This window comes from Rhincodon typus, chromosome 8 (genome assembly GCF_021869965.1).
Source record: "Rhincodon typus isolate 14 chromosome 8, sRhiTyp1.1, whole genome shotgun sequence".
Lineage (NCBI taxonomy): Eukaryota > Metazoa > Chordata > Chondrichthyes > Orectolobiformes > Rhincodontidae > Rhincodon > Rhincodon typus.
Window position 1 is genome coordinate 1,803,873 of NC_063339.1, and position 11,054 is coordinate 1,814,926.

Consider the following 11,054-nt stretch of genomic DNA (forward strand, 5'->3'; position numbering starts at 1 on the left):
ACATATGAATTAAGAAAAATTTCCACCATCTACCATGGCAGGATTCAAATTCAGAACATTAGGCTATTACCTACGCACAACAGTTGCCAAATGCTTCTGTGCTGTAGCTTTCTGTAGTCTTTCTCCATTTAAATGATATTCAGCTCCTCTATTCTTCCTACCAAAGTGCGTAACCTTACATTTCTCCACAATTTATTCTAGCTGTCATCTTTTGTCTATATCTCTTTGCAGACTCTCTAACTTCAACCAAAACAATTTCTACGAAATCCAATTTACATATGACTCCAGTGCTTGCTAATTAACACTGACTGTCAGTTGCACCTTGATTTTAGCATTTTAATCAAGGAGGTAGGTTTTAAGGAGCCACTTAAATTAGGAGAGAAGTATCAAAATGTGCATCTGAGGAAGGGTCACTTGACCTGAAGCAGTAAGTCTGATTTCCCTCCACTGATACTGCCAGACGGGCTGAGCTTTTCCAGCCATTTCTGTTTTTGTTCCAAAATTTAGGACCTGGGCAAGTGAAGGTATGTGTGCCCATGGTAGAGTGATTAAAATCAGGAGTTCCCAAGGCCAGAATTAGAGCAGTGCAGAGATCTTGAAGATTTGTGGAGCTAGAAGAAATTATGGAGATAGCGAGGAGTGAGGCTATTGAAAATTTTTAAACCAATGTTAACCCTAAAGCTCAGCTAATTAAGGTAGTCTTTAAGAGAGAGACAGAGGGGCTTTAGGGAAGGAATTCCAGACCGTGGCGGCTGAGTTCTGAGGAAGGGTCACCGGACCTGAAACGTTAATTCTGTTTTTTCCTTAACAGATGCTGCCAGACCTGCTGAGCTTTTCCGGCAACTTTGTTTTTGTCGTGGCTGAAGATACAACTGCTGATAGTGAGTGGGGAGTGAAAGACACAAAAGAGGCCAAGGCTGAAGAACCGTAGACAGTCATAAAGTCATAGAGTTGTTCCAGCACGGAAACAGACCCTTGGATCCAACTCGTCCATGCAAACCGGATATGCTAAATTACTTGAGTACCATTTGGCCCATATCCCTCTAAACCCGTCCCATTCATTCAGGAGATTTTGAGGGTTGTGGGGCTATAGTGGAATGTGAACATATATTTTGGTCTCTAGTGAAAGAAGTTTCAAATGTGCATTGTGATGGCTGTCGATACTATCAGAGATAGTAGGAACTGCAGATGCTGGAGAATCCGAGATCTTTTTTTCAGAGTTTTAAAATGTTCCCCATACCTTGAAACTTTGTTTTAATTGAGGTGGGTAAAAGTCCAGCAAGGCCCCAGCGAGGATCGAACTCGCGACCCCTGGTTTACAAGACCAGTGCTCTAACCACTGAGCTATGGAGCCCGTGTTGCTGGGTTAATGAAGGAACCACCTCAACTCATTCTTAGACAGAGGTTTGGTGACGTTATTTCTGGGTTTTTATTTGGTCCTGTATTGTCTAGTTTTACTCCTGCAGTTCATTCTCCTTCTCCCTCTCCCCGCCCCAGGAGACCCCGAACTGCGGCCTCATTTTCCGGGTTTGAATCCATTGACAATGGAGCCGAGAGACTGCACCAGCGACGTTCCACCGCCAGGGGGCGGATCACTCACTGCACCTCCATCTAGCCACCAACAGGTGGCGCTGCACAGGGAAGCTGCACAACTCCATGCCTGCCAGCAGGGGGCACTACAGGCAGGTGCTGCACCATTATCTTATTCCCCAGCAGAGGGCGTTCATTCCCTGAACCTATCAAGTCTGCCCACTACGGCTCCCTCTGTTGAATTCCTAGAGAAGTGAAGGGGAATTGGTAACTGAGACAACAAGGTGTAGAGCTGGATGAACACAGCAGGCCAAGCAGCATCAGAGGAGCAGAAAGGCTGACGTTTCGGGCCTAGACCCTTCATCAGAATTGGTAACTAGTGGTTGGCTTTGAGGCAGAGAAACAACATAAATTATTTTTAAGTTTACTGGATACAACTTTGACCATCAGGAGAAATTCTGCCATCTATCCCTCTCAGGAGGCATTGGACTGAGTCCAGGGTGTATGACATTTCTAGTCTGTCTTTCGTCCAATTCAGAAGTGGCAGTACCTTCCACATTTGGGACAATTGGGCTGAGAACAAATGATTTTTTTCCTTGGATAATGGAAGACAAAGAAATGGTGGAGGGTTTGGACAAGGCTTGAACCTAAATAAAAACTGAAAAAAAAACTGCAGACGCTGTAAATCATAAACAAAATCAAAGTTGCTGGAAAAGCTCAGCAGGCCTGGCAGCATCTGTGAAGGAAAAAAACACAGTTAACATTTCGGGTCCAGTGACCCTTCCTCAGAACCTGTATGAATCTGTCCACTTTGGCAGGAATAGAAAAGCAGCATACTATTGAAACAAACAGAAAAACAGAAATTGCTGGAGAAACTCAGCAGAAGAGGAAACAGAGTTAACATTTTGAGTCCCGTGACTCTTCTTCTGAACACAGTATTTGAAATGGAGAGTGATGGCATACTGGGTGTCCGTACATGAATCCCAAAAGGTTCTTTTTTTATTCATTGACAGGATGAGGGCATCACTGGCTAGGCAGCATTTATTGCCCATCCCTAATTACCCAGAGGTGAGTTAAGAGTCAACCACATTGCTGTCGGTCTGGAGTCACATGTAGGCCAGACCAGGTAAGGACATTAGTGAACCAGATGGTTTTTTTCCCACCCCTGACAATTTATTCACGGTCATAATTAGACTCTTAATTCCACATATTTATTGAATTCAATCTGCTGTGGTGGCGATTTGGACCCAGGTCTCCAGAACATTAGCTGTGTCTCTGGATTAACAGTCCTAGGCCATTGGCTCCCCTGAGGTTCTTTTGGTTTTTATTTAGATTCATACTTTCCCTTGTTATACCCTTTCATTTGCCAATTTTCTTGCCCACACACTTAACATATCCATATCCCTTTGCCAACTCTGTATCCCCTCTTGCCTGCATATCCAGCAAATATTGTTTATTGCAAAGGGAATAGAATATGAAAGTATGGAAGAATTACTGCAGTTTTACAGGGCATTGGTGAGATCATCTGGAGTATTGGGTATGGTTTTGTTCTCCTAATTTTAAAAAAGATACAATGATTTTAGTTCAGAGAAAGTTAATTCAACTCCTTCCTGAGATGAAGGGCTTATCTTATGAAGCAAGGTCGAACAGGTTGGGCTATATATATTGGAGTTTAGAAAAATGAGAAGCTTGAAACATGAAGAGACTGGATACCTGGAAGATGTTTCTCCTCATGAGGAGACGAAAACAAGGGATCATGTTTTAGGGATGCGATGTCTCCCTTTTAAAAAGTGAGACTTATTTCCCCCTCAGAGAGTTATGAGAGTGCATCATTCTCTTCCTCAGAAAATAGTGGAGGCTGCATCTTTACATTTATTCCAGGCAGAGTTAGAGAGAATTTTGATAAGCAAAAGAAACTACATTCATGGGATGTAGTCAGGAGAGTGGAACTTAGACCATTGCCCAATCAGCCCTGATCTTATTGAATAATGGAACAGGCTCACAGGGTCAAATGATTGACCTTTGTTCCTAAATCTTCTGTTCCTTCTAGCAGGCTCTATTTTCTGCCTTGGGGTCGTGTCTTGTATCCTTCTCCATTCCTCCTGACTACTCGTGTCCATGCTGTCTGTCAGCAGAAAGAATGTCCTGTGCGTTGACATTGATTCTAGTCAACATGAGGTTCTTGCTTATAGATGTCCTGTGCCACAGACATGGATGATCTGTTGGTCTCATTCTGATAGCAAGCTTGCCACTGAACGTCTCTCGGGGGGTTACAGCCATCACTGATTCAGTGCATATTACTCAGCTATCACAGTAACTGCTAACCGAAGAGGGCAAATAAACTGGGATCTCTGCACCCTACCGAAGATGAATTGCAGCAATTCAAGGTGACCACCTTTTAGAGGGCAACTAAGGATAGGCAATAAATGCTGGCCCAATTTTGAATTCCACTATTGGAGGTCAGGTCTTCAGCTGCTTGGGCCTTCCCTAAATCCTTTTGCCTCACCACTTGTCTTTTCTTCCTTAAGGTGGTCCTTACAAGTACTAGCTCTGATCCATCTTGACGATCAAGATTTTAGACCAACTTCCCTGAATTCACCTTCCATTTTACAGTATGCATCACATTTTATATCGCTCCTGTAAAAGGCCTTGGAATGAGGTTGTTCACTTGCTCGCCGAGCTGGCTTGTTTTTGTTCAGACATTTCATCATTGTGCTAGGTGACATCATCAGCGGAGCCTCCCATGAAGCGACGATATTCTACTCCACTTGGAATTTATACTGTCTGGTCCGTTATGGTGAGTAGTGCCATTTCCAGTTTTGATCTGTATGGGTTTATGTATGGGGTCCAATTCTATACGTTTGTTGATTGCATTATGGGCTGAGATCATGCCTCTAGGAATTCCCATGCATGTCTTTGTTTGGCTCGGGCTACTATGGTTACCTTGTCCCATTTAAACTGATGGCCTTCATTGTCTGAATGTACAGATATTAAGGAGAGTTCATCGTGCCGTTTTGCAGTTAGCTGATGTTCGTGTATTCTGATAGCTAGTTTCCTTCCTGTCTGTCCGATGTAATGTTTGTGGCAGTCGTTGCATGGTATTTTGTAAACCACGTTCGTTCTGCATGTTATGGGAATGGGGTCTTTAATCCTTGTAAGTATTTGTTGTAGAGTGGCTGTGGGCTTGTGGGCCACCATGATACCTAGTAGTCTTATGAGTCTTGTTGTCAGTTCCGATATGTTCTTGATGTAGGTCAGTGTGGCCAGTGTGTTAAGTCATACTGTGTCTTCCTGTTGTTGTCTGTTATGTAGGCATCTGTGGATGAAGGTGTGGGGATATCCGTTTAAAGCGAGGATCTTGTATGTGTTCTTCTTCCCAGAGGGAGGTAGGACTGGAACCTAGAACTTCTTGACCAGAGATAGGGACAATACCACTGCACCACAAGACATTCTTTCGTCCCCTCCAATTGTCATTGCAATGAAGGGAAATATGGCAAACAATTTGTACACAGCAATGAGAGAACAAGTAGATAATGTACTTCCAGTGAGATTGATTGAGGGATAAATATTGGCCAGAGGACTTGGTGAGCTCACCTCCTCTTCTTCCAACAACCTTTTACACCTATTTGATGGTGCAGAGAGGGCCTTGGTTCAGTAGCTCATCAAAAAACAGCGGAGCACTCATTCAATGCTGGGATTGTTATCCTGGATTAGGTGCTCAAATCAAGTGGAGCTTGAATCTGATTCAGAGGCAGTAGACAAATTCATGCTTCAAATATTGTGTGGAACATGCTGAGCTCTGTGTCATAAACAACAGGTTTGGGAGGAAGGCCAAGGGTTAATGCAATGGAAAAGATAGCCAAGGTTCAAACTCCAATTGTTTGGCTTAGGTTACAGAAGCTGTTGGAATCTTACTTTGTGGGCTGAAAAGGAGCTGGAGTTCGTGCCACAGTACGTTCCACAATATCAGTGTGTTTATTGGCAAGGCAACAGGGGAACAGGAAAACTAGTTGTGATTTCTGCTCTGAATTTGTTATTCAGTAATCTATGTGGTAAGGGTTTATACGTGTGAACGCCAGTGAATATAAAATCAGCCTGAACCAGGATTAGTCCTTTATTGTCAAAAAGCTGAAAAAACAAGTTACTTGGAGGGTAATGCAGGATAGTGGATACTGATGAAACCAATCTCTGACTGGTTACTGTTGGCAACCAGTACTTCTGAAGTGTTTCTTTTGGAGGAAAAAGATTATGACACTCTCATAAACTGGTAAATAATGGTTTTTAATCCAGAATTCCCACAACAGGCGTTCTCATCTTGACTGATGGAAGATAGTCAAACAGACAATGTCACAAAGTAAGGAATTCCTGAAGTGTATCCCCAATTCACGCTCGAGCCTGTTGAAGTGTCCATTGTTCAGACACTAATGTCAGATGCTCTCCTTGCCATGCGAGTGGATTTTAGACTGCATAGAACGAATGGGTGGGAACTGTATCATTTGCTCATCGGACATGAATGTCACTGGCTAGCTAGCATTTCTTGTCCATTCCTAAATGCTTTCTAGAAGGTGTGGTGAGCTGACCACTTGACCCATCCAGTCAACCCTATTATTCAATGAGATCATGACTGATCTAATAATCTTTATCTCCACTTTCCTGCCTTTTCCCCGTAACACTCGATTATCTTACTGATTGAAAACCTGTCTCTCAGCCTTCATTATATTTAATAATGCAGCCTTAACGGCCCTCTGTGGGAAAGAATTCCACAGATTCACAACTGTCCAAGGGAAGAAATTACTCTTCACCTCTACCTTAAACGGCCAATCCCTTATTCTGAGATTATGCCCTCTAGTCCTAGACTCTCCCTTACGGGAAACAACCTTTCCATTTTCACCCTGTCAAGTCCCCCAAGAATCTGCTTTGAGGATTTGGACCCAGTGACATTGTCACTACAATGAAAGGTAGGATGGTGAGTGAACTGAAAGAATAAGAGAAAATTAATAAATTTTCACAAAATTAAAAGCCCTCACAATTAGTTAATGGATGTTCAGTACTGAAAGAGCAGAGTAAACTGTGTCCAAAATATTTTATTTTTTCGTAAAACATACATTAACTTTTTTTGAAACGGCAGAATTCTTTTTTCACCTTGGAATTTGAGTTACTCCAGGGGTTTGACCTGTATTTCACAATTTAATAGCACAGGAAGGTGTTCTTTCTAAATTAACAAGTTAACAAGTCAAAGTACAATGTGTAAAATGAAGCAACATTTTTAAATGAGAAAGCTGGGAGAAGCACATGATGGTCTGATCTGAACACTAGGGTCACTTGCTTCTCTCTCACCAAGAGCCCTAAACAATGTCCATTGCCCTTTACATAGCCATGGGTCACAGGCACTCTCCTGTTGCCTGTGCTTTAACATCATTGCTGCAATTATGCAGACTGATTTCTTAAAGGGGCTATGGCAGTTTATTACAGTAATGGAACTTACAAACATCCTTCCTCTCTCTCTGTAGGAGTGAGGAGGAGGTATGAAATTCTCCAACAATGTGGATCCCAACTACACTGCTGTGTAAACATGGAAAAAAAACAAACAATTCACCAACTTTCTGCGGAATGAGAGTCACCTCTTGTCCTGTATGTTTGGTGCAGAACATTATGCAGCCAAAGAAAACATCGTTGAGAATTGTAACCACAAGGAGCAAGAATTAGGCCTTTCATTCCTGTACTTTTTTTAAAGCTTCGAGTCTCTGCAGAAGTGCATTACCAAATGCATCACGATATGCTGGGCTGAGTGAGTCCAGGAGAGAGTAAATGGTTTCATGGTACTGCATCGACAGCGATTCATCCACATTGTCAAAGCCATAAGCTACCACCTGGAAGGGGAAAAACAGGTCAGACGCAAATTAAATTAATCCCTTGACCACGCAATGCAGGATGCTGCAAACTCAAAAACCAAAATGTCTCATCTGTAGAATGAACACCTTGCCAAACAACACATCTCCAAATAACACACCAACCTGTAACCTTCACCGCACATCCCTGAATAACATGCCAAGTATTTCTCGAATTGTTCTTTGAAAGTTACTGTTGAATCTGCTTCCAGATCACAACAATTTGCTATTTTTTTTTAAAATCTTAATTCTGCTTCCTTTGCCAATCACTATAAATCTGTGGCCTCTATATTTTAACTCCTTTAATACCAGAGACAATTTCTCCTCATTTGCCCAATTAAAAAATCCATCAGGACATTACAGAAACCAGAAGTAGGCCATTTGGCCCTTTGAGCCTGCTATACCATTCATTATGATCATGGTTGATCCTCTATATCAATGCCATATTCCTGCTTTCACCCCATGTCTCTTTCACATCTGAAAATTCCAAATTTTATTATTTGAATTTAAATTCTACCAGCTGCCTTGGTGACAGCATTAGCCTGGGCCTTTGGATTACTAATCTAGTGCAATTAGAAATATTCCATTATCTCCTGATTGCAAGATATGTTTCAGAAACATCATTGTGGCCTTACAAGTCAAAATAATGTAAAAGTCATCATTAAGAGGCAATAAAGTAGTAAAAATTAAGACACAGGAAATTTAACCCAGATTAAAAACTATTTTTGTATTAGCTGGTATCAGTCAGTTGCTGTTCTCACCCGGAGTCCTGCTTCAGTTAGCTCAAGACAGTATCTGTTTCCTTCTTTTGTTTCTACATTAATGTAGGCAACATCTTCTCCAATTGGGAGGCTTTTCGAGACAGCCATGTGACGAACAGCAAAGTTGACATCATTGACCACTGCCTCCGCCTCCACTCTCATATCCTTCACCTCTGCCCCAGCAAAGTCTCTCTCTTCCCAATCTGCAACGTCACTGAAATTATTAAACATTGACTCCTTCAGATCTTGGGGATCACAGTCCATTTCCTGGATGTGATATCAGTACTTTTGAAAAAACTGTAAAATAAAAAAAAAGTGAAACAAACGATTATTTGACAAGATGCTGATCAATTAATAGCTCCTGGATACATCCATAATAATCAACTCAAATCACATTTGATAAACTTATATTTACCATTAATCTATCAATGCACAGAGAAAAAGATTTAGAAGAAAGATAATATATTTGCACAAAAATGAAATACTGTCATTTCAGGCTATCCATGATGTGGAGGTGCCGGTGTTGGACTGGGGTGGACAAGGTCAGAAATCACACATCAGGTTATAGTCCAACAGGTTTATTTGAAAACACAAGCTTTCAGAGTCTTACTCCTTCTTCAGGTGCTGATGGATTCAATTTTTGCTCTGACAAGCTTGATGGTCTCCCAAATCCAACTTTTCTTGAGCTTACTGCAATGCAACAGTCAGAATAAGCAGATGAACGAAGGAGGTCATTTGGCTGCTTGAGCCTACTCTGTCATTCAGCTTGTACTATCAAATTTTCCTACCTACCTCAATAATCTTTCACACCTTTGCTTAACTAGAATTTATCTACTTCCGCCTTAAAAATATTCAAGAATTCTGCCTTCATCACCTTTCCAGGGAAAGTTCCAAAGACTCCAAAGTAGCCAGCACCAAACCTACATACACAGACTTCCAGTCACAAAAATCATCTTCTGCCTCCTGTCACTAAGGTAATTTTGGATCCAATTTGGTAAATTACCCTTGATCCCATGGACTGTAACTTTCTTGATCTCACGTGTGACACCTTGTCAAAATTCTAACTGCAGTCCATGTCAGTTTTAATGATTGACACCTAATTTTAAACAGTGAGCACTTATTCTCAATTCTTATACAAGACAAAACATCCTCTCTATATCTACGCTGTCATGACCCCTCAGGATTGTATGTTCTAATCAAAAAAGTCACCTCTTGCTCTTCTAAATGCCACAGACACAAGCCTTGCTGGATCAATCTTTCCTCATAAGACAATCCACACATTCCAGGTATCATTCCAGTAAATCTCCTCCGAGTTGCCTCCAACGTATTAACATCCTGCCTGAAATAAGGTGACTAATGCTGTACAGTCTCCCCATAACTGACGCATAACTTCTCATCTTCAGCATTCTATCAGTGCTGAAGGGTTTAGGAATAGGCATTGGGTGAGAGGGGTTTGAGAGGGACGAAAAGATGAATGAGGATGTGGAAGCAAGGGGTGGGAGGGGAGGGAATTGGAAGACAGGAATAGGATAGGAGACAGAAGGAGGGGAAGGGAAGAGAGATGGGAGAGGGGCGCAGAGGCAATACAGTGTGGAGCTGGAGGAACACAGCAGGTCAGGCAGCATGAGAGGAGCAAGAAAGTCGACGTTTTGGGTCAGGACCTTTCATCAGGACTCAGAGTTCTGCTAAGAATACTGCAGCGAGTAACTCACCTCCCTACTCCTCAAAGCCTGTCCGCCATCTACAAGGCACAAGTCAGGAGTGTGATGGAATACTCCCCACTTGCCTGGATGAGTGCAGCCCCAACAATACTCAAGATGCTTGACACCATCCAGGACAAAGCAGCCGGCTTGATTGGCACCACATCCACAAGCATTCAGTCCCTCCATCACCGACTCTTAGTAGCAGCAGTGTGTACAAGATCTACAAGATGCATTGCAGAAATTCACCAAAAATCCTCAGACTGCACCTTCCAGATCCATGACCACTTCCACCTAGAAGGACAAGGGCATCAGACATATGGGAACACAACCACCTCCAAGTTCACCTCCAAGTCACTCACCATCTTGACTTGGAAATATTTCGCTGTTCCATCACTGTCACTGGGTCAAAATACTAGAATTCCCTCCCTAAGAGCATTGTGGGTCAACCCACAGCAGGAGGACTGCAGCGGTTCAAGAAGGCAGCTCACCCCCACCTTCTCAAGGGCAACTAGGGATGGGCAAGAAATGCTGGCCTAGCCAGTGACACCCATGAATAGAAAAAATAAGCTCCACAGTGTATTGCCTCTGAATCCAGCATCTGCAGTTCTTGCTGTCTCCATGGGGTGCAGTGTGTTGAAAGGGAGCAGAGGGTGGGGAGAGCCTACCAGGTCAATGCCAGCCAACAAACTACACTAATCCCATTTACCTGCTTTTGGTCCATAGCCTATTATGCCCGAACATTTCGACCATGCTAGAGGATGGGTTGGGGACAGATGATGAGGTGCTGGGTTGGAGGGTGAGGATGTCAGAGGGTGAGGGTGAGGATGTTAGAGGGAGGGAGAAATGGGGAGATGAGGGAGGGAGAAATGGGGAGATGAGGGAGGGGAGATGGGGGAAAGGGGGTGATGAGGGAGGGGAGATAGGGGGAAAGGGGGTGATGAGGGAGAATTTTGGAGGGTGAGGAGATGGTGTGGGAGGTGGAATGGGAAGGCGTTGATAAAGGAGGGTGTTGGAGGGAGAGGGGCAGGGTGTTAGCGGGAGGTGGGTTGCAGGGTGAGGGGGTGATGAGGGAAGGGATTGGAGGGTGATAGGGGTTTAGGGTGTGGAGGGATGAAGGAGTGATGGGGGATGAAGGGGTGTGGAGGGATGAAGGAGTGATGGAGGTCTGATGG

The 11,054-nt window shown here is 43.1% G+C and overlaps 1 protein-coding gene and 1 non-coding gene across 5 annotated transcripts in view; both read right to left on the bottom strand.

Annotated features, from left to right (window-relative positions):
- Nucleotides 1-1,281: 1,281 nt before the first annotated feature.
- Nucleotides 1,282-1,354, bottom strand: trnat-ugu. Its single transcript has one exon. It is a non-coding gene; the product is annotated as a tRNA-Thr (tRNA).
- Nucleotides 1,355-6,594: 5,240 nt separating this feature from the next.
- The window catches only part of LOC109920430 (gsk3b interacting protein), a 9,748-nt gene continuing 5,288 nt past the window's right edge, over nucleotides 6,595-11,054 (bottom strand). For 2 of the 4 annotated variants that reach the window (XM_048600061.1, XM_048600062.1), the window contains exons 2-3: nucleotides 8,180-8,476; nucleotides 6,595-7,400 (exon numbers count right to left, since the gene is read on the bottom strand). In XM_048600061.1, the coding sequence (XP_048456018.1) occupies nucleotides 7,242-7,400; nucleotides 8,180-8,443 (423 nt within the window). In that variant the 5' untranslated portion in view covers nucleotides 8,444-8,476 and the 3' untranslated portion in view covers nucleotides 6,595-7,241. Of the gene's footprint in view, nucleotides 7,401-8,179; nucleotides 8,477-9,891; nucleotides 10,174-10,588; nucleotides 10,707-11,054 lie in introns of those variants that run through there. The other 2 variants (XM_048600063.1, XM_020520462.2) reach the window with 2 other exon arrangements.